The sequence below is a fragment of the Balaenoptera ricei genome, chromosome 9 (genome assembly GCF_028023285.1).
Source record: "Balaenoptera ricei isolate mBalRic1 chromosome 9, mBalRic1.hap2, whole genome shotgun sequence".
Taxonomy (NCBI): Eukaryota; Metazoa; Chordata; class Mammalia; order Artiodactyla; family Balaenopteridae; genus Balaenoptera; species Balaenoptera ricei.
The window spans coordinates 52,951,167-52,975,725 of record NC_082647.1 but is presented as its reverse complement, the minus strand read 5'-3'; the positions used below and the strand labels follow the sequence as shown (position 1 = coordinate 52,975,725).

Below are 24,559 nucleotides of genomic sequence, written 5' to 3'. Positions count from 1 at the left end.
GATTTGTATTCTCTTTTTAACGTACATTTTTATAGTTTACTTTTTTTTAAACTTAGAATAATTTTTGAAGGCCTATTTATATCAGGACATACAAATCTACTTATTTTTTAACTGCTTCATAGTATTCCACACTATAGATATACATCAGTTTATCTGAACCATTTCCTTGTTCATGGCATTTAGATTGTTTCCATTTTATTTTTTTGCCTTTACAAACATCGTGCCCCCCAAATCCTTGAACTTGCTTCCTTGTGTACTATGTGAATTTGTCTCTAAGGCCGATGGAGAGAAGCAGAATTGTTGGGTTGAAGAGTGTGCACATGTGAAATTGTAATACATTCTGCCGAATTGCCCTCCAAAAATGCTGTACTTGTTTATACTTCCTTTAGTGATGTTTTAGCTTACCTATTTCCAAACATTTATGCTGATCATTGATGTCATTAAACTTAGTTTTTTTGCCAGTCTAATGTGTGAAAATGTTATCATTGTTTCAGTTCAGTTGATTTCCCTCGTTATTAGTGAGATGAGAGTCTTCTTATATTTAGTGGCCGTTTTACTTTCTGTGAATTGTCTGTCCATATACTTTGCTCATTTTTATGTTTTTATATTTTCTCATTGATTTATAAGAAGTCTTCTTATATATTCTGTATACTAATCCTTTGTATTTATTTTGCAGATATTTTCTTCCAATATGTCATTTGTCTTTTGGGTTTTTTACTTCTTATTGTTGTTGTTTTACAGTTTTTAAATGTAGGAAGCAGACCATCCCTACTGTAATTTTATAAATATGTTCTCCTTCACTTTACTTTAATGCTTAATTTTTTTGCTTTTATGTTTAGCTTTCTTATGTATCTGGAATTTATTTTTTGTGAAAGTGTGAGGTGTGTATAACCTCCGTTTTTGTCCAAATCAATGGCAAGTTATACAAACACCATTCTTCCCAAATAATTTGAAACTTTACCTTTACCATATTCTATCATACTTTCTATTTTGTGCCATTGGCCTAATTGCATACTTTGTGCCAATATTTCGTATTTTTAATTATTGTTCTTCATAGTGTGCTTTGATAATTGGTATGGTAAATTCTTCCTGTTTGTGTTCGTTTTTCAGGGTTGTCTTGATATATTTGTGCATTTTCTCTTCTAGGTTATTTTATAACTAGCTTGTTAAATTCCATAAATAAATCCTTTTTCAATTTTTATGGATACATGATTGTATTAGGCTCATGCAACAGTTAACAGAAAACCCAGTTATCAGTGGCAAACAAAAAATGATGGTAATGATGTTGTTGATGATAATTACGACTTTGTACTGCGAGCCTTGTTCCAGCCTCTTTATATCTATTACCTCATTTAATCCTCACAGCAACTCTGAGTTAGGTGCTATTATTAATCCTTTTTGCAGATGAGGAAACTCAGCACAGAGTAGTAAAACATCTTGTTCTGTGTTATTCAGCTAGTAAGTGGTAGGACTGGGTTCAACCCAAAAATTGTTCTGGGCTCATTAGTCAGCCTCATTATTGTCTATTTCTGTGCAACTACCATATTGTTTTCATTACTACAGCTTTATAATAAATTAATATGTATGACTTCATTTTTTTACTTTAGAATTTTCCTGACCTATTCTTCCCTTTTAATTCTTTCAGACCTTTGGCATTATTTTTTAAAAACATTCTATTATTACAAAACATTCTATTATTTTAGTTGAATATGTAGATTAATATAGGAAGATTTGCTGTTTTAAAATATTGAGTCTCTTCATTTCTTTGTCTTCTTCTGTGTAGCTTAGTGGAATTCTGAAGTTACCTTCATGAAAGTCCTGCACAATTCTTAATTTTATTTCTAGATATTTCATCTTTTTTATAGCTATCATATATGGATTTTTCCCTTCCTTTATATTTTCTAGCTGATTATTGTTTGTTTTTGAAAAAGGAAATGTTGTATGCTGCTTTTGTTACCAGTCATTATTACTTAATCTTAAGATTTTAAATGTAAATCTTTAGTTGATTTTGCATATACAGTTGACCCTTGAACAACAGGGCTTTGAACTGCGAGGGCCCATTTATACATGGATTTTTTTTCAGTAGCAAACACTATGATACTATACAATCTGTAGCTGGTTGAATCTGCAGGTGTGGAACCGTGGATATGGAAGGCTGGCTGTAAAGTTATATGTGGATTTTGACTGAGTGAAGGGTTGGCACCCTTAACCCCTGCACAGTTCAAAGGTCAACTGTAATGATAGTTTTGCTTCTTCCTTTCCAATATTTATGACTCTTCTTACTCTTTGACTAATCAGAATGACTGGTACTTTCAGAACAATGCTAAGTAATAGTGGTAGTAGCTGGCATCTTTGCCTTTTTGTGACTTCTGGTATTTTATCACTTAAGTATCTTTATAATATAAAGAAAAAAGAACTTTTCCTTCTGGCCCCTGCTGGAAGGTGGGGTGAAGAAAGATGAGAACGAGGAGAGGAAACATAAGATGTTTTTGTCTTGATTTTAGATGTAGGGGAGCCTGGAGAAGAGGGACGTCTGCTCCATTAGCCATGTAGAGTCCTGGACAGAGATGATCTTTTGCTGGAATTTGTTCCTTTGTGATACTGAAGGAGCCTGTAGTAATTCCCAGCTCCTGTGGGGTGCTTGGAAGGCAGGTGAGCTGTGAGGCAGTGGGCCTGCCATAGCATCTCTTCATAGCAAGGGGCAAAGGTGACTGCAGAGCAGAGCTACATGTGGTTGCCCTGAGCTCTGGGGGATTCGGTAGAAAAAGTGGCAGGCAGCTGAGAGGTCTGTACTTCTAGTGAGAGTGTGTGAGGCTACCAGGCCCTACCAAGCTGAGAGACTAAATTGCAACTTAGGCCAGCCTTTAGCATTTGAGATCAGTAGTGCACACAGCAACCAGAGAACACACAAGGACCTGGCTGGACCTGAGCCCCCTTCTCTGATCTTCCCACAGGTCACAAGAGGGAGGAGCTGGGGAAGGAGGGGTGCAGGAATCTGAAAGGCTGAGCAATTGTCCCACACTATTCACTTTATAGGAAAGGACTGAGAGTTTATTTCCTTCTCTCTACCTGTGGATGGGGGTAGGCATGTGGGGGAGGGGTGGTTTGTGAAGAAATAGAGGACTTATTAATTTTTTCTGCAGCTTCCTTCCTTTCGGTCCAAAAGTGAATGTAGCAGTTGGTCTTTGTAGTTTGTGGTTTAGGATTGTGATTGTTTCCTCATTTCATTGAAGAAGTTTTCTTTATTTTTTCATATTTTGTTTCTAGATGGTTTCCCAGTGAGGAATAGAGGAAAAATACACTTATTCTATCCTCTTCAACTAGAGGTTTTTAAATTCTGAGTGTCTTGCTTTTGATAATGTTTTGTGATTATGTTAAGGTCTTATACTTCTTTGCTGACATACAGTTACATTCGTGCATTTTTTTTTTTCCTGTGAGAAGGTCTCTGAGAAATGCAGAAGTACTTTTATCCATTTGCCTTTACTTTATATGGCAAAAATTTATATAAACAAAAATTTTCATTGTACATAAAGGATTTTTCTAATGATTCTGCTTGGGGTTCTAATTTATTTCACATTTGAAATAACTTCTTTGTATTCTAACAAATAAAGATTTAATTTTCATTCTTCACATATTTTGTTCTCAGGTGCACCTTCAGTTGAATTTTTAGACTCTCCAGTTACAGCCATGGACCACCCATTTCTAAAAGCATTTCAAGCATCATCTAGCTCTTCTCCAGAAACACTAACAGATGGTAATGAAATTAAATTGAGAAATATTTTTGGATGTAGTAAAGAATATAGATTGATACATTTTCCAGATTACTCTTTTTTTCCAGTATTACCACAATTTGATTATCATTTCACTTTTATATTGGCCAGGCACTGAGAAAAAGCAAGAGTCTTCATTTTAATAGGGAAAATTTGTTAAATCTTGGAATTATGAGGATTCTGATAATACAAAAATTTGGAGTTTTAAAACCTTATTCTGGTACATGTTATTGCTTTGATCTGAATAAGAGAGCCCTCTAGTGGACTAATTGCCTTGATCCTTTAGGCTCTCCCAAACAAGGTGTAATCCCTTGATAATTATAGATTAGCAAGGTTTTACCATTTATAAATTGCACATAAAAATGAATAAAGTTCATTTTTATACATTTTTAAGTATTCTGTTTCCTTTATGGAAAACAAGAATAAAAACGAAGAAGGAATTTGTATGATTTATGATGTATTTAATATTTTAAAATATTCTGAAATGAGAATTTTCTTTGATTTATTTGTGTTTTCATACAACCTTTTCATGTACACTGACTTTTTGCACAAGGGATTTGCACAATGAAGTAATTATAAAGTGTAGGTAGAAGTAAGAAATCAAAACAAAAGAAAGGGACACAATTGTGTCACTTTTTTTTTAGTGAGGTATAGTCAATTTACAGTATTATATTCCTTTCAGGTATACAACATAGTGATTCAGAATTTGTATAGATTATACTCTATTTAAAGTTATTATAAAATATTGGCTATATTTCCTATGCTGTACGATATATCCTTGTAGCTTATTTATATGTAGTAGTTTCTATCTCTTAATCCCCTTCCCCTATCTTGCCCCTCCCCAACTTCCCTCTTCCCACTGCTGACCACTAGTTCATTCTCTATATCTGTGAGTTGTGTCAACTTTCAAAGTTGATGTAACTATTACATTAAGCTGCAGTTTTGACTGAGTTGTAGTGGTAGCCAAGGTACAAAAAGGAAGGTGAGATCAGTTAAATACTTTTCCTTATTAGAAAGGAGGAGCCATGAATTCCTCGGTGCACATGAAAGTTGTACCAGTGCTGGATTTTTTTTTATAAATTTATTTATTTATTTGTTTTTATTTTTGGCTGCGTTGGGTCTTCGTTGCTGCGCACGGGCTTTCTCTAGTTGTGGAGAGCGGGGGCTACTCTTGGTTGTGGTGCGTGGGCTTCTCATTGCGGTGGCTTCTCTTGTTAGGAGCACGGGCTCTAGGCACGTGGGCTTCAGTAGCTGTGGTACGTGGGCTCTAGAGCGCAGGCTCAGTAGTTGTAGCGCACGAGCTTTGTCGCTCCGCGGCATGTGGGATTTTCTGGGGCCAGGGATCGAACCTGTGTCCCCTACATTGGCAGGTGGATTCTTAACCACTGTGCTACCAGGGAAGCCCCCCAATGCTGAATTTTAAAGATATTTATGTAGTGACCCTCAATGATGCAGTAGCCCAAGGTTCTTAAAAACTTTTTTTCAGCAAATGCAGCCTCTGGTTGGTTAATTCTGATACTTACCTTTGATAAAAGTGGTAATATCCCATTTTACCAGATAAATGGTAACATACCATTTATTAAAATGTAACTCAGTGAAGGTGATTCTGCAAGAAACTTAGCTCAGATGGTCCAGCGTGATCCAGGGAAAGACCCAGGGTTTACAGACGAATGGATAGAGAGCATATATTCTAAGCAATTATTCTTGTTTTTCTCAAGAAGATTTGTATTAGGTAGTTGTTGGCAGTGTGGTTATACTCTGTGGTCATCATCTGGAGTTACATGATTTTTATGTTGCTGGTTGAGGGTGAATTCATATGCTTTAAAAATAAGAACAGGTGTTCAGGTTGATATTCTATTTTGGATGTGAAGGGACCCAACCAAGACATTCACCTGAAATGAAGGTGAACTTTTCCATGGAATTAGGTGCTTGATTTACCTACAAGGAAAACCAGATTTTCCTTCCTGAAGCGATTTTAAATTCCTTTCGGTACATAAACTAGTTCTTGACAAGGTTAAAAAAAGTGAATACCATGGAAATGGTTAAAATTATTTTAGTTTTGAAAAATTTCAAAGCAGGAAATAGCATCACTTTTGGTTGACTATACAAACTCTCTTAGACTGTTCAGGTGGCTGTAACAAAATACCATAGACTGGGTTGCTTATAAACAGCAGAAACTTATTTCTCACAGTTCTGGAGGTGGGGAAGTCCCAGATAAAGGTGCCAGCATGGTTGCGTTCTGGTGACAGCGCTCTTCCTGATTCACAGCCAGTGCCTTCTCCTTGTGTCCTCACATGGTAGAAGGGTTGAGGACTCTCTATGGGGTCTCTTTTATAAGAACACTAATCCCGTTTGTGAGCGCTCCCCCCTCATGATCTAAGTACCTCCCAAAGGCCCCACCTCCTAGGACCATCACATTGGGCATTAGGATTTCAACATATGAATTTTGGGTGGTCGGGGAGGGGGCATGAACACAAACATTCAGACCATAGTGCAAACCTTCAATAGTTACTTCTGTGCATTATCTGTTACAGTGTTACGTGAATTTCTAGCTATAAAATGTAAAAAGTAGTTGAACAAAGCTGAGTGAGTTCTGATGTGAAATAGCTATATGGTGTTATTTAATATGAACCACTTGAATATTTGGAGAATGTTTACCAATGAACATTACTTTTGTCTTATGATGCCCTGCTTTCTGAAAAAGAGGGAGTAGGATCAATGATTCATTTAGATCACTTCTGGTTTGAAAAACACAAAATAATCACTCAGTAGGAGGAAAGTTTTTTTTCTGTTTTTTATTTCAGAAGAATTTATAATTATATGAATACAGTTGACTCTTGAACAACACAGCTGGGTTAGGGACCCCCACCCCAGTGCAGTTGAAAAATCCTCGTATAAGTTTATAGCTAGGCCTCTGTAACCACAGTCCCTCTGTATCCATGGTTCCTCCACATCTGCAGATTCAACCAACCTAGGAGCATGCAGTAGTGTAGTAGGTATTTATTGAAAAAAATCTGAGTATAAGTGGATACACAGTGCAAACCCATGTTGTTCAAGGGTCAACTGTACTTAGATTTTTTTTTTTTCCTTATTAGTAGGTACAAGCAGTCAAGTTCCTTCCTTAAGGAAACCTGAAGAGGATGATATGGCTTTCTTTGAAAGACGATACCAGGAAAGGGTAAGTCTGTAGGAAAATCTGCTTACATTAAGCATTTACTTGTAACAGAGACACTGTAGAACAACTATATATTGATTGTGGATCATCATTCAAAATTATAACGTCTGCTTATAGCTAGTGTTAGGGCTTGAGGCTTATTTAGAACAATTCAGAGAGAAACAGGACTAATGAATATGATAATTTATGGAGGTCATCAAGATTGACTAAATATACACATAAAATTGTCAATAATAAACATCAACCTGAGCAGATTTGTAAATTATATATATATTGAATTCTTTTTTTTAAATTAACTAATTTATTTATTTTTGGCTGTGTTGGGTCTTCGTTGCTGCGCGTGGGCTTTCTCTAGTTGCAGTGAGTGGGGCCTACTCTTTGTTGTGGTGCGCGGGCTTCTCATTGCGGTGGCTTCCCTTGTTGCAGAGCACGGGCTCTAGGCACATGGGCTTCAGTATTTGTGGCATGTGGGCTCAGTAGTTGTGGCTCGTGGGCTCTAGAGCGCAGGCTCAGTAGTTGTGGTGCACAGGCTTAGTTCCATGACACGTGGGATCTTCCTGGACCAGGGATCGAACCCATGTCCCCTGCATTGGCAGGCGAATTCTTAACCACTGTGCCACCAGGGAAGTCCCTGTATATTGAATTCTTAAGGTATAGTATTTCTTCTCCTTAGTGGCTTCTAGGTATAGGCAGACTCAAGTTAGAATTACCCAATAGCCTTTAAGAAGCAGTACACTAAACATAAACATATTTTAACAATTTTCAGGGCTCAACAACTGCAGTGTTGATGTGTTCCCTGCTTTCAGTAATGATAATTTTCATCAGTTCACCGCCACACCATAAACTCCTTGGGGATAAGTATAGTATATTTTATTATCTGTATTTTCCCCAGAAGTAAGTACAGTGCCTTGTACATAAGATGTTTTCAATAAATATTTATGGAAAATTGAAAAGATAAATACAGGTATAATTGTTTCTTTAGGTAGGCTTGTATAGCTATAAACTTCCCTCTTAGAACTGCTTTTGCTGCATCCCATAGGTTTTGGGTCGTCGTGTTTTCATTGTCATTTGTCTCTAGGTATTTTTTGATTTCCTCTTTGATTTCTTCAGTGATCTCTTGGTTATTTAGTAACGTATTGTTTAGCCTCCATGTGTTTGTCCTTTTTACGTTTTTTTCCCTGTAATTCATTTCTAATCTCATAGCGTTGTGGTCAGAAAAGATGCTTGATATGATTTCAATTTTCTTAAATTTACTGAGGCTTGATTTGTGACCCAAGATGTGATCTATCTTGGAGAATGTTCCGTGCGCACTTGAGAAGAACGTGTAATCTGCTGTTTTTGGATGGAATGTCCGATATATATCAATTAAATCTATCTGGTCTATTGTGTCATTTAAAGCTTCTGTTTCCTTATTTATTTTCATTTTGGATGATCTGTCCATTGGTGTAAGTGAGGTGTTAAAGTCCCCCACTATTATTGTGTTACTGTCGATTTCCTCTTTTATAGCTGTTAGCAGTTGCCTTATGTATTGAGGTGCTCCTATGTTGGGTGCATATATATTTATAATTGTTATATCTTCTTCTTGGATTGATCCCTGGATCATTATGTAGTGTCCTTCCTTGTCTCTTGTAACATTCTTTAATTTAAAGTCTATTTTATCTGATATGAGTATAGCTACTCCAGCTTTCTTTTGATTTCCATTTGCATGGAATATCTTTTTCCATCCCATCACTTTCAGTCTGTATGTGTCCCTAGGTCTAAAGTGGGTCTCTTGTAGACAGCATATATATGGGTCTTGTTTTTGTATCCATTCAGCCAGTCTATGTCTTTTGGTTGGGGCATTTAATCCATTCACGTTTAAGGTAATTATCGCTATGTATGTTCCTATGACCATTTTCTTAATTGTTTTGGGTTTGTTTTTGTAGGTCCTTTTCTTCTCTTGTGTTTCCCACTTAGAGAAGTTCCTTTAGCATTTGTTGTAGAGCTGGTTTGGTGGTGCTGAATTCTCTTAGCTTTTGCTTGTCTGTAAAGCTTTTGATTTCTCCATCAAATCTAAATGAGATCCTTGCCGGGTAGAGTAATCTTGGTTGTAGGTTCTTCCCTTTCATCACTTTAAGTATATCATGCCACTCCCTTCTGGCTTGCAGAGTTTCTGCTGAGAAATCAGCTGTTAACCTTATGGGAGTTCCCTTGTATGTTATTTGTCGTTTTTCCCTTGCTGCTTTCAATAATTTTTCTTTGTCTTTAATTTTTGCCACTTTGATTACTATGTGTCTCGGCGTGTTTCTCCTTGGGTTTATCCTGTATGGGACTCTCTGCGCTTCCTGGACTTGGGTGGCTATTTCCTTTCCCATGTTAGGGAAGTTTTCGACTATAATCTCTTCAAATATTTTCTCTGGTCCTTTCTCTCTCTCTTCTCCTTCTGGGACCCCTATAATGCGAATGTTGTTGCGTTTAATGTTGTCCCAGAGGTCTCTTAGGCTGTCTTCATTTCTTTTCATTCTTTTTTCTTTAGTCTGTTCCGCAGCAGTGAATTCCATCATTCTGTCTTCCAGGTCACTTATCCGTTCTTCTGCCTCAGTTATTCTGCTATTGATTCCTTCTAGTGTAGTTTTCATTTCAGTTATTGTATTGGTCATCTCTGTTTGTTTGTTCTTTAATTCTTCTAGGTCTTTGTTAATCATTTCTTGCATCTTCTCAATCTTTGCCTCCATTCTTATTCCAAGGTCCTGGATCATCTTCACTATCATTATTCTGAATTCTTTTTCTGGAAGGTTGCCTATCTCCACTTCATTTAGTTGTTTTTCTGGGGTTTTTTCTTGTTCCTTCATCTGGTACATAGCCCTCTGCCTTTTCATCTTCTCTATCTTTCTGTAACTGTGGTTTTTGGTCCACAGGCTGCAGGATTATAGTTTTTCTTGCTTCTGTTGTCTGCCCTCTGGTGGTTGAGGCTATCTAAGAGGCTTGATGGGAGGCTCTGGTGGTGGGTAGAGCTGACTGTTGCTGTGGCGGTCAGAGCTCAGTAAAACCTTAATCCACTTGACTGTTGATGGGTGGGGCTGGGTTCCCTCCCTGTTGGCTGTTTTGCCTGAGGCAACCCAACACTGGAGCCTACCCGTGCTCTTTGGTGGGGTTAATGGCAGACTCTGGGAGGGCTCACGCCAAGGAGAACTTCCCAGAACCTCTGCTGCCAGTGTCCTTATCCCCACGGTGAAACAGAGCCACCACTCGCCTCTGCAGGAGACCCCCCAACACCAGCAGGTAGGTCTGGTTCAGTCTCCCCCAGGCTCACTGCTCCTTCCCCTGGGTCCTGATGCACACATTACTTTGTGTGTGCCCTCCAAGAGTGGGGTCTCTGTTTCCCCCAGTCCCGTCAAAGTCCTGCAATCCAATTCCCACTAGGCTTCAAAGTCTGATTCTCTAGGAATTCCTCCTCCCGTTGCCTGACCCCCAGGTTGGGAAGCCTGACGTGGGGCTCAGAACCTTTACTCCAGTGGGTGGACTTCTGTGGTATAAGTGTTCGCCAGTCTGTGAGTCACCCACCCAGCAGTTACGGGGTTTGATTTTACTCTGCTTGCGCCCCTCCTACCGTCTCACTGTGGCTTCTCCTCTGTCCTTGGACGTGGGGTATCCTCCTTGGTGAAGTCCAGGGTCTTCCTGTCAATGATGGTCCAGCAGTCAGTTGTGATTCTGGTGCTCTCGCAAGAGGGAGTGACAGCACGTCCTTCTACTCCGCCATCTTGGTTAATCTAACCCAATACAGGTATAATTGATATTTGCTTTCACACATGTCATCTACTTACACATGTGATGTGTTTCATGTCAGTGTTCATATCTGAAAGTTTTGTTTTATTCTTGTTTATTGCCAGGTGAGGGTATGCTGGCTTGATGAGGCATGGGGGATTATATCCAGCCATATGATACATTCCCCAAAGTGCTTTCCTTAGGATTATTTTATAGTTGCTTTGTGGGCATTCATTGTCTCTCTGACTAGGTAGTAAGTGCCATGAAAGTAAAGACACTCATCACTTTTTGTTATATTCTCTACAACTCTTAAACAAGAGCTTGTTGAGTAACTAAAGGTGTGGAAAAAGGAGACCATTAAATAAATTCACCATCCAAGAGCAGAGGAAGTGAGTAGGGGACAGAGAGATTAGCATGTCTTTCCTATTGAAGAATTTTAAAGTAAAGGGGGAGAGTGTTTGGTATGACTTAAGGCAGAGCTAGAAAGTAGAACTTTCTGCAGTGATTTGGATATTATTTAAGGCAGAACTAGAAAATAGAACTGTCTATTTATCACTGCAGTGATAAATATTGTCTGTGCTATAGCCATTCATCATATGTGGCTATATATGTCTAAATTTAAATAAATTAAAAATTATTTCCTCAGTCACACTATCCATGTTTCAGGGGCTCAGTAGCCACATGTGGCTAGTGGCTACGTTGTTGGGCAGTGCAGAAAGTTCTTTTGGAAAGCTCTGAACTAAGAGAAAGAGGTGGTGGTAGAATTTCACGGGGAGGATGAAATAGAGTGAGGAAAGAAGAGGCTATTTTTGCAGCATCATCAAGGATAGACTTTTAATCAAATCAGTCTGTGTTCTTAGAACACACACATTCACAGCTGAACTTTAGTTTTTCCTCATAGGCTTATGAGGGACAGGGTTCTAGAACTCCTTCCTTCCCTCCTCCAGGAGCTTGGGTAATGTTAACTGCCTTGAAAAACATGCTGATGGTATTTGCTTGTGGCAAGGTAAAGGGGGTAGTTCTTATCTGTGAATGTTTTAGGGGATATACCCGGCCCATCCAGACTGCTTATTATAAATAGACCTAGAATTTATGGATTTATGGGATGTGGTTTATAACTCTTCAGCCTGTGTGATTTATGGATTGATGAGATACAGCTTATAACCTCTCCAGCCTGTGTGATGAATGGATTATAAAAACTAAGAAAATCAAACCTAAACAACTTCCTCTGAGCTGACGTGTATCAGACACGTTGTTAGTACTCATCGTTTACTCCAAAAAACTACGACAGGCACCACTGAGGGAAAAAGGATGATTAGGAAACTAAGTCTGATGGGTTCAGGGCCCCTTTAGAAAGCAGTGCTACATCTGAATCTGGTTTTGCTTGTATCCTTTGCTACTCATTGGTATCACTGGGTGTGGGGAAGAATCTATGATTAGTGTGAGTTGGTTTTGATAATTGAAGCCTTTGTGGTAACATAGTTTACTAACTACCTTTACATATTATTAAAGAGTTGCTTCTTAGCTTCTGTAATATATCAGGTCAAATTATATTCTTCCATCGTGGATGGCCTTTGGTCTCTTTTCCTCAAGAAAGGAGAATTTTATTAAGGAAACAATTATTAAAGGTCAGCTAGGTGCAAGACACTGTGTTAATGCCAGGAAATTAAAAAAAAAAAATTTAGGGAGAGGGCAGACAGCAGAAGCAAGAAGAACTACAGTCCTGCAGCCTGTGGAACAAAAACCACATTCACAGAAAGATAGACAAGATGAAAAGGCAGAGGGCTATGTACCAGATGAAGGAACAAGATAAAACCCCAGAAAATCAACTAAATGAAGTGGAGATTGGCAACCTTCCAGAAAAAGAATTCAGAATAATGATAGTGAAGATGATCCAGGACCTCGGAAAAAGAACGGAGGCAAAGATCGAGAAGATGCAAGAAATGTTTAACAAAGACCTCGAAGAATTAAAGAACAAACAAACAGAGATGAACAATACAATAACTGAAATGAAAACTCCACTAGAAGGAAGCAATAGCAGAATAACTGAGGCAGAAGAACGGATAAGTGACCTGGAAGACAGAATGGTGGAACTCGCTGCTGCGGAACAGAATAAAGAAAAAAGAATGAAAAGAAATGAAGACAGCCTAAGAGACCTCTGGGACAACATTAAACGCAACAATATTTGCATTATAGGGGTCCCAGAAGGAGAAGAGAGAGAGAAAGGACCGGAGAAAATATTCAAAGAGATTATAGTCAAAAACTTACCTAACATGGGAAAGGAAATAGCTACCCAACTCCAGGAAGCGAAGAGAGACCCATACAGGATAAACCCAAGGAGAAACACGCTGAGACACATAGTAATCAAACTGGGAAAAATTAAAGACAAAGAAAAATTATTGAAATCAGCAAGGGAAAAACAACAAATAACATACAAGGGAACTCCCATAAGGTTAACAGCTGATTTCTCAGCAGAAACTCTACAAGCCAGAAGGGAGTGGCATGATATACTGAAAGTGATGAAAGGGAAGAACCTACAACCAAGATTACTCTACCCAGCAAGGATCTCATTCAGATTTGATGGAGAAATGAACAGCTTTACAGACAAGCAAAAGCTAAGAGAATTCAGCACCACCAAACCAGCTCTACAAAAAAATGCTAAAGGAACTTCTCTAAGTGTGAAACACAAGAGAAGAAAAGGACCTACAAAAACAAACCCAAAACAATTAAGAAAATGGTCATAGGAACATACATATCGATAATTACCTTAAACGTGAATGGATTAAATGCTCAAACCAAAAGACACAGGCTTGCTGAATGGATACAAAAACAGGACAAGAGACCCACTTCAGACCTAGGGACACATTCAGACTGAAAGTAAGGGGATGGAAAAAGATATTCCATGCAAATGGAAATCAAAATAAAGCTGGAGTAGCAATACTCATATCAGATAAAATAGACTTTAAAATAAAGAATGTTACAAGAGACAAGGAAGGACACTACGTAATGATCAAGGGGTCAATCCAAGAAGAAGATATAACAATTATAAATATATATGCACCCAACATAGGAGCACCTCAATACATAAGGCAACTGCTAACAGCTATGAAAGAGGAAATCGACAGTAACACAGTAATAGTGGGGGACTTTAACACCTCACTTACACCAATGGACAGAGCATCCAAACAGAAAATTAATAAGGAAACAGAAGCTTTAAATGACACAATAGGCCAGATAGATTTAATTGATATTTATAGGACAGTCCATCCCAAAACAGCAGATTATACTTTCTTCTCAAGTACGCATGGAACATTCTCCAGGAGAGATCACATCTTGGGTCACAAATCAAGCCTCAGTAAATTTAAGAAAATTGAAATCATATCAAGCATGTTTTCTGACCACAACGCTATGAGATTAGAAATGAATTACAGGGAAAAAACCGTAAAAAACACAAACACATGGAGGCTTAACAGTACATTACTAAATAACCAAGAGATCACTGAAGAAATCAAAGAGGAAATAAAAAAATACCTAGAGACAAATGACAATGAAAACACGACGATCCAAAACCTATGGGATGCAGCAAAAGCAGTTCTAAGAGGGAAGTTTATAGCTATACAAGCCTACCTCAAGAAACAAGAAAAATCTCAAATAAACAATCAAGCCTTACACCTAAAGGAACTAGAGAAAGAAGAACAAAGAAAACCCAAAGTTAGAAGAAGGAAAGAAATCATAAAGACCAGAGCAGAAATAAATGAAATAGAAACAAAGAAAACAATAGCAAAGATCAATAAAACTAAAAGCTGGTTCTTTGAGAAGATAAACCAATTTGATACACTATTAGCCAGAATAATCAAGAAAAAGAGGGAGAGGACTCAAATCAATAAAATTAGAAATGAAAAAGAAGAAGTTACAACAGACACCGCAGAAATACAAAGCATCCTAAGGGACTACTACAAGCAACTCTATGCCAATAAAATGGACAACCTGGAAGAAATGGACAAATTTCTAGAAAGGTATAACCTTCCAAGACTGAACCAGGAAAAAATAGGAAATATGAACAGACTAATCACAAGTAATGAAATTGAAACTGTGATTAAAAATCTTCCAACAAACAAAAGTCCAGGACCAGATGGCTTCACAGGTGAATTCTATCAAACATTTAGAGGAGAGCTAACAACCCTCCTCTCAAACTCCTCCAAAAAATTGCAGAGGAAGGAACACTCCGAAACTCATTCTATGAGGCCACCATCACCCTCATACCAAAACGAGACAAAGATACAACAAAAATAGAAAATTACAGACCAATATCACTGATGAATATGAATGCAAAAATCCTCAACAAAATACTAGCAAACAGAATCCAACAACACATTAAAAGGATCATACACCATGATCAAGTGGGATTTATCCCAGGGATGCAAGGATTCTTCAATATACGCAAATCAATCAATGTGATACACCATATTAACAAATTGAAGGAAAGAAAACCATATGATCATCTCAATAGATGCAGAAAAAGCTTTTAACAAAATTCAACACTCATTTATGATAAAAACTCTCCAGAAAGTGGGCATAGAGGGAACCTACCTCAACATCATAAAGGCCATATACGACAAACCCACAGGAAACATCATTCTCAATGGTGAAAAACTGAAAGCATTTCCTCTAAGATCAGGAACAAGACAAGGATGTCCACTCTCGCCACTATTATTCAACATAGTTTTGGAAGTCGTAGCCATGGCAATCAGAGAAGAAAAAGAAATAAAAGGAATAAAATTGGAAAAGAAGAAGTGAAACTGTCACTGTTTGCAGATGACATGATACTATACATAGAGAATCCTAAAGATGCCACCAGAAAGCTACTAGAGCTAATCAATGAATTTGGTAAAGTTGCAGGATACAAAATTAATGCACAGAAATCTTTTGCATTCCTATACACTAATGATGAAAAACCCGAAAGAGAAAGTAAGGAAACACTCCCATTTACCATTGCAACAAAAGGAATAAAATACCTAGGAATAAACCTACCTAGGGAGACAAAAGACCTGTATGCAGAAAACTATAAGACACTGATGAAAGAAATTAAAGAGGATACCAACAGATGGAGAGATATACCATGTTCTTGGATTGGAAGAATCAATATTGTGAAAATGACTATACTACACAAAGCAATCTACAGATTCAATGCAATCCCTATCAAACTACCACTGGCATTTTTCACAGAACTAGAACAAAAAATTTCACAATTTGTATGGAAACACAAAAGACCCCGAATAGTCCAAGCAGTCTTGAGGGAAAAAAATGGAGCTGGAGGAATCAGACTCCCTGACTTCAGACTATACTATAAAGCTACAGTAATCAAGACAATATGGTACTGGCACAAAAACAGAAACATAGATCAATGGAACAAGATAGAAAGCCCAGAGAGAAACCCACGCACCTATGGTCAACTAATCTATGACAAAGGAGGCAAGGATATACAGTGGAGAAAAGACAGCCTCTTCAATAAGTGGTTCTGGGAAAACTGGACAGCTACATGTAAAAGAATGAAATTAGAACACTCCTTAACAGCATACACAAAAATAAACTCAAAATGGATTAGAGACCTAAATGTAAGACCAGACACTGTAAAACTCTTAGAGGAAAACATAGGAAGAACACTCTTTGACATAAATCACAGCAAGATATTTTTTGATCCACCTCCTAGAGTAATGGAAATAAAAACAAATATAAACAAATGGGACCTAATGAAACTTCAAAGCTTTTGCACAGCAAAGGAAACCATAAACAAGATGAAAAGACAACCCTCAGAATGGGAGAAAATATTTGCAAATGAATCAACGGACAAAGGATCAATCTCCAAAATATATAAACGACTCATGCAGCTCAATATTAAAAAACAAACAACCCAATCCAAAAATGGGCAGAAGACCTAAATAGACATTTCTCCAGAGAAGACATACAGATGGCCAAGAAGCACATGAAAAGCTGCTCAACATCACTAATTATTAGAGAAATGCAAATCAAACCTACAACGAGGTATCACCTCACACCAGTTAGAATGGGCATCATCAGAAAATCTACAAATAACAAATGCTGGAGAGAGTGTGGAGAAAAGGGAACCCTCTTGCACTGTTGGTGGGAATGTAAATTGATACAGCCACTATGGAGAACAGTATGGAGGTTGCTTAAAAAACTAAAAATAGAATTACCATATGATCCAGCAATCCCACTACTGGGCATATACCCAGAGAGAACCATAATTCAAAAAGACACATGCACCCCAATATTCCTTGCAGCACTATTTCAGTAGCCAGGTCATGGAAGCAACCTAAATGCCCATCGACAGACAAATGGATAAAGAAGATGTGGTACATATATACAATGGAATATTACTCAGCCATAAAAAGGAACTAGTTGGGTCATTTGTTGAGACGTGGATGGATCTAGAGACTGTCATACAGAGTGAAGTAAGTCAGAAAGAGCAAAACAAACATTGTATATTAACGCATATATGTGGAACCTAGAAAAATGTACAGATGGACTGGTTTGCAGGACAGAAATTGGGACACAGATGTAGAGAACAAACGTATGGACACCAAGCAGGGAAAGCTGCGGGGTGGTGGTGGTGTGATGAATTGGGCGATTGGGATTGACATGTATACACTTATGTATATAAAATTGATGACTAATAAGGACCTGCTGTATAAAAAAATTAAAAAATTAAAAATTAAGGAGGAGCAAGAGGAGGTGTTTTTGCTCTTTGGACACTGTATTAGGTGGATGTATTTGCTAAGTACCATTTGAAATGAGTAAACGCTGCTTTGGCTTTTGTTGTTTGTTTAGCATATTTGATCTTTTTTGATGTTACTGCAAATGTAACACTTGGCCCTAAATGAGAGGAGTAAGGGGACTAGCATTTGAGTGCTTATTAAGTACCTAGATTTATATATATATAAATAAAATCTTATTTAAACCTTTAGAACGACCCTATTACATAGTGCCTATTACGATGACCTTTTTTACAAAGGACAGAACTGTTGGTTAGTAGCTTGCCTCAGATGGTTAATCAACAGTAGAGGTACGATTCAGGTGTTCTTCTGACTCCGAGGCCCATAATCTTTGCCTCAGAACAGAGTGTTCTTTGGGGGTCCTTCAGATGGCCTGTTGACCTTTACAGTGTACAAGAGTGACATGAGTGTACGATTTTTATTTATTTTTTTGGCCGTGCCACGCAGCATGCAGTATCTTAGTTCCCTGACCAGGGATCGAACTCGTACGCCCTGCAGTGGAAGTGTGGAATCTTAACCACTGGACCTCAAGGGAAGTCCCGAGTGTATGATTTTTGAATGAGGTTCCCAGCCAACTCAAAGAGGAGAGAGAGAGGGAGAAAATGGGTAAGAGACAGAGGTGAGATTCATTCAATTTTATTTTTAGGAGGTTACTTGCAGTTTGGTGACATTGGGTAGAGTGGTTTTGCCAGGCCTCTTCTGGTTTCTTGGTATTATTCCCATCATATTAGGAAGTAAGAGGCCTTGCCTCCACCCACCATGCCCCATATTTTCTCTCCCCTTCTCTTGCAGGGGTAAGGCAGTGGTGCTGCCTTGGAATTGGTGTGTGTGAGTGTGAGTGGCAGTAAAAGGAAGGTGGGTTTTGTGTTCTATGGAGTCTTTTTTTTTTTTCCCAAGGAAGGGGTTTATATGTTTCTAAAAGATCAGAAGGCTGCTGCTTAGGGTATGCAGGCTTCTTCTTTGTTTCAGTTACAGTGGAGAAGGACAACCTTCAGGAAGGTAACTGTTGAAATGTAGAAATCAGAATTATAGGTAACTGTCCTTTAAGCAGTATGTGTTCCAGAGATAATCCAACTGGATTAGGTGTATTCCTGTAACGCTGTAGGGAATGTGCATAGGCTGGATGTAAGGTTAGGCATTTAAGCTTTTCTTTTTTTTAACTTTAGTGGCAATTAAAATTAATCATTTCTCCAAAGCAATATTCATTATATGTTATTTTTGTTAAAATGTTTTTGTAAAGTTGAAATCAAACAGTACTTGATAACTTTTTTTAAAAAATTTATTTATTATTTTTGGCTGCGTTGGGTCTTCATTGCTGCATGCAGGTGTTCTCTAGTTGTGGCGGCTTCTCCTGTTGTGGAGCACGGGCTCTAGGCATGCGGGCTTCAGTAATTGCAGTACGCAGGCTCAGTAGTTGTGGCTCGCAGGCTCTAGAGCGCAGGCTTAGTAGTTGTGGCACACGGGCTTAGTTGTTTCACAGCATGTGGGATCTTCCCGGACCAGGGCTCGAACCCGTGTCCCTGCATTGGCAGGCAGATTCTTAACCACTGCGCCACCAGGGAAGTCCCTGATTACTTTTTTAATTAAAAAATTTTGTCATTCTTTGACTGTGTTTGAGATACACACACACACACACACACACACACACGCTCACTCACACACTGAGATAGAGACAGAGCCCTTGACAGGACCCCTCTCTGCAGGGTTCTCGCTTTTGTGCTCATTCTGTGAGTGCTCTGTTCAGTCAATACTCCTCAAATCTCTCCCGTGTGCTGGGCTGCGTGTGAAGGGGTGTGTGTGTGTGTAAATGAGACTCTCTGCCTCTTCCCCCTCCCTCTGACCCATTCTCTGTCTCTAAGGTGTTACTGAAGTACGCCCTGGCTCTGAGAGAGAAGAAGAGAGGAAACAGAGGAGGGAGAGGAGTTGGGAGCTTGCATACCCCAACAAACCATATTTTAAAAATGCAGTTAGGTCCCTTCAACAATCAGATTGTGGCTTTAGTATTTAGCAGCTTAATAACCGCTAAGTAACTGTGTAAAATGGCTGTGATAAATAAGACATGAACCCAAATGAGGTATGTGCAACCTTTTTTCTTCTTTAGGATGTTTTACAAATTATTATATCAACAAATATTTTAAATTTTCAGATAAAAATGGAAAAGGCTGCTAAGCAGAAAGGAAAAGCACCATTGCCATCAACTACAAAACCTTCATGAAGACTACTGGGGAAATTAAAACCAGCATCCAAATATGTCTTTTGTGTGTTAATTATTTAAGTATAATAATACAATTTATTTTTCCTCAAATTATTTACTTCTTTTTCTGTGTAAAAATATCTTTTTGAATGTTTCCTTAATTTATTTAAGTGAAAATACCTTATATTACTTTTGTCAAAATTCATGATTTATTACTTTATATAAACTTTTCCTCTCTCCTAACAAATGAGGTTATTTTTATATTAGCCAAAAGCTTAAAGTACAGTAAATATTTTTAGTTTATAATAGTTTAACTTTTTCAGGCTATTTTAAAAATTAAAGATGTTATTGAGAGTTTTGAACAAATATATTTCATTCAAAATAGTTACATGAAAATCCTTAATTTTTTTATCTTTCAAACTTTGTAATGTTGATTTGTTTTAAAATAAAAAAGTGTATTTTAAAATTATATAGTCATTTTCTAGTGGTATCTAATGATTTTTAAGTTGTTTTGTTAACTATGCATTGTTTATTAACTGTATTGATGCCTCCCGTGTGCCACTTCAAATTCTCTTGGTGCACCTCTAACTCCAGTACTGCTGTGAAACACTTCCAAGCAGGCTTCTGACAGCTTCACATGGAAGCCATTTGATGGCACTTTGTCTTGCTGTCTTCTCTAAAGATCCTCTGACACTGTAGCTTGGGATGCCCACTGGAACCCCTCTGCATCATACATGTATGAAATACACGGGTGGGTTAATGACCTTGGGACCAAACTTGACTAATGGGAGGTGGAAGCCAATAGATAGATAAATAGTTCCCCTTCCTTCTGCTGGGAAGACAGTTCTGAGATGCCTTTTATAATCTTTCTCAGAAAATAGGATTGAGCACTAGTCACCCATAGCAATGGTCAACCCCATAATACATCCTTATGTTAGCTTTCTCTTTTCCCCTTTTCCACTCCCTGACTCCTCCCTCTGGTTCCCTCAGATCACTTCCCAAATATACTTACCTGTATTTGAACATTTGTCTTAGGCTTTGCTTTTTTGTGAGGGGTAAACCCAGGCTATGATGGGTATCAGGAATGGCCTTAAAAAGCAAACCCTCAGGATGGGATTCTGTGACTGCAATATTCATTGAATAGATGACAATAAAGACCCATAGCTGGTGGTAAGCGGGGTAGTGATAACCCCTGGCATGTAGATGCATCACAGTTACTGTAGTGGATTTGCATAAATAGCAGGGGGAAGGTGAAGTGTTAGGTTATACCGTAGCAGTGACATTACTGTGGAATGGGACTAACGGAAATTATAAAGATGGAGGTGTTCTTTAGCCATTGTTAACTGCTTTGGAAACCTTGAAAAAAGAAAATGGCATAGGTTCATGTTAGCTACTTAAGGCATGCTGCGGAAACCAGAGTGCCTCAACAGCACCTTTCAAGAAAAATCTCATCTCATGCGGATGTAGGCTGTCTGTGCTGACATTCCAGCCCAAATTTAATAGTAAAGGTGGCAAGGCTGCAAAGGAAACTGAATGCACAGCCTTGATCATTTCCTCCACCAAACTTAGCATGCCTACAGGAAAAGGAACCCTGAAACATGCAATGGGGACATGTGTTGGTGAGACTGAGAAATATTGAACCCTCAGGTTTTCCTGAACCTTTGAGCTGGCCGAAGCAGTCTCCTCCACATAGCTAGAGGAGAGCAGCCTGCACTTGCCTGGAGATCCTGCAAAGCCTATTTGAGGCACTTGCATTGCAAGATAATACTTGTTCTCCTTAAGACCCATCCCTGCTATGCCTCATTGACTCTAAACTGATAACTAGGATCAGATCTCAGCATACTCTTAAAGCAGATATACAGTCCTTCCTGTAGGAGGATAGGTTACAATCTGCATGAACTGCAGGTTCTGGTCTAAATGTACTGGCAGGGACCTAGGAAACATGTTTGGGAATAGATCTTGAGGGTGTTGGATCAGGGAGTGGAATATAAGGCTTGACAGGAAAGAGTGACATCGTAGCACTTACTCATGACTCAGGCTTTAATGTCCTGGCAAGGGTATCTGGAGTTGGTCCTAACACATTGCTACGATAGCATATGGAAGATATGGTAGAAATGCCAGAAGTTATTTGGCATAGTATTGAGGAAGGGGTCAGAAAGCTCAGGAAAACAGCAGTGTTAGAATGGATTCGTTGTTTAAAACTGGAGAAGCTACCACGTGACTTTTCTTTGGGAAGGCTCAGATGATGCTTGTAACTAAGGCAATAAGAAATGTAATGGTGAAGCATATATTGGCAACACGGAAGTTTGGCAGTGACTAACCTCTGCAGGGTAGAGTTGATGGTAGAAGATGCTGCCATGATACTGGGCTCCTTTATATAAGTGTAGATGATGGGATGCAGAAATGTCAAAGGCCAGGTTGTGGAACTTAACTGTCAGAGGCCCAATGGACATAATTAATAGGTACGAAGGCATGGACCTGTGAAGAAGGTTAAGATCATGATGTTCCAAGGGGAAAGATAGAAGCACAGCTGATTAGGATGTTATTTGACTTGTATAACCACGGTTCCTCACTCAATTTCTGAATCTAAGGCAGTTCAGATCTAGAGCCCATTGATGGAAGGGAAAGCCCAGATCCCTTTGAGGAAGGATTCTCAAGTATATATGATAAACATCCCCTTGATGCTTCCCCAAAGGGTCAGTCATTTAACACCATTTACCAGGGTAACTATGCAGTGGAGAAAGAGGAATATTGAGATTTTTAAACCAAGGACTATTGGACAGGATCTGAGCTGATATGGATCCCAAAGGACCCAAAACACCATTATGGTCCTCTGGTTTTATGGAAGCCCAATGATAAATGAAGTCCTGGCCGAAGTCCATCTCAGTGGGTACAGTGGGTCTGGCCACACTCATTATTTCTACAGTTCTTAAATATATATAATTGGGATAGATCAACTTAGATCTTGCTTTTTGCCCTAGATGCTTCTCAGGTGCTGGAGGCTTGAGTCAGAGTTAATGACCTAAGGGCCTCCCTAACCAATGGGTTATGTAGATATAAAGTCAGTAGGGATATAGAAGACCTGAACAACTATTAACCAACTTGACCTAAGTGACATTTATAGAACACGCAACCTAATGACAGCAGAATACAGTAGTCCCCCCTTAGCCCTGGTCGATATGTTCCAAGAACCCTAGTGGATTCTTGAAACCGTAGATGGTACCAAACCCTATAAATATTACATTTTTTCTATACATACATACCTATGATAAAGTTTAATGTATAAATTAGGCACAGTAAGAGATTAACAATAATAACTAACAAAATAGAACAATTATAACAATATACTATAAAAAAATTATGTGATAAAAATTTTCTCTCACAATATCTTATTGTACTGTAGCCACATTTCTTCTTGTGATGATGTGAGATGATACAATGGCTACATGATTAGATGAAGTGAAGTGAATGGCATAGGCATTGTGATGTAGCATTGGGCTACTATTGACTTTCTGAAGATATGTCAGAAGGAAGGTCATCTACTTTGGGTGATTGTGGGTCATCAGGCCATGATGATGTCAGTGGTTGGATGTTAGGAGCAGACAATGTCAATGGTTGGGGATCCAGGGCAGTATGAAGCAGGAGAGTGTAGGGTTTCATCATACTTACTCAGATGGGTGCACAATTTAATACTTATAATTGTTTATTTTTGGAATTTTCCATTTAATATTTTCAAACCCTGGTTGACCATGGGTAACTGAAACTGTGGAAAGTGAAACCATGGATAAGGGAGAACTGCTGTACACATTCTTTTTTCTTTTTTTAGTGCACATGGAACATTTACTAAGATTGACTATATTCTAGGCCATAAAACAAGTCTCAATATTTTTAAGATGATTCAGATGGTAATTTATGTCCTCTGACAGCAATGGAATTAAATTAGAAATCAAAACAAGGTGTCCCAATATTTGGGACATCTCCAAATATTTGAAACTTATATAACATGTGTCTAAATAATCCATGGGTCAAAGAAAAAAATTAGAAGAGGAATCAAAGTACTTTTAATGGAATGAGAATGAAAACATAAAAATATGTGTGTGATTCAGCTAAAGCAGTACTTAGAGGGAAATTTACAGCACCAAATGCCTATACCAGAAAAGGAGATTTCAAATCAGTGACCTCAGCTTTCACCTTAAGAAACTAGAGGAAGAAGAGAAAATGAAAATTAAAATAAATAGGAAAAAGGAAATAATAAAGATCAGAGCAGAAATAGAAATAGAAAACAGAGAAGTAATAGAGAAAATGAATAAAACCAAATGCTGGGTTTTTTTTGAGAAGACAAAATTGATAAACCTCTAGCTAGATGGATCAGCAAAAGATAAAGAGAGCAGACAATTCACCAACATTAGGAACAAGAGTGGTGATATCACTATAGATTCTACAGATATTAAAAGGATAATAAAGGAATGTTATAAACAACTTCATGCCAATGAATTTGACAGCTTGGATGAAATGGATAAATTCCTTGAAAGACACAAACTATGAAGTTCATTCAATAATAAATAGATAATAGATGATTAGCCCTATATCTATTATATGCTGATTAGCCTATGTATCAATTAAAGAAACTGAATTTGTGGTTAATAACATTGCCACAAAGAAAATTCCAGGCCCAGGTGGCTGCACTGTGAATTTTACCAAATATTTAAGGAACAAAGATTACCAATTCTATACAGACTTTTCCAGAAAACTGAAGTTAGGAATTCTTTACAACTCATTCTATGTGGCCAGTATTGCTCTGTATCAAAACCAGACAAAGACATTACAAGAAAAGAAAATTTCAGACCAATATCCCTCTTGAACATAGATGCAAAAATTCTTA

The 24,559-nt window shown here is 38.1% G+C and overlaps 1 protein-coding gene across 1 annotated transcript in view; it reads left to right on the top strand.

Annotated features, from left to right (window-relative positions):
• The window catches only part of FAM221A (family with sequence similarity 221 member A), a 29,616-nt gene extending 9,629 nt beyond the window's left edge, over positions 1 to 19,987 (top strand). Inside the window, exons 5-7 of the mRNA XM_059932757.1 lie at positions 3,647 to 3,754; positions 6,866 to 6,948; positions 19,630 to 19,987. Coding sequence (XP_059788740.1) covers positions 3,647 to 3,754; positions 6,866 to 6,948; positions 19,630 to 19,698 — 260 coding nt within the window. The 3' untranslated portion in view covers positions 19,699 to 19,987. The remainder of the gene's footprint in view (positions 1 to 3,646; positions 3,755 to 6,865; positions 6,949 to 19,629) is intronic.
• Positions 19,988 to 24,559: the final 4,572 nt, after the last annotated feature.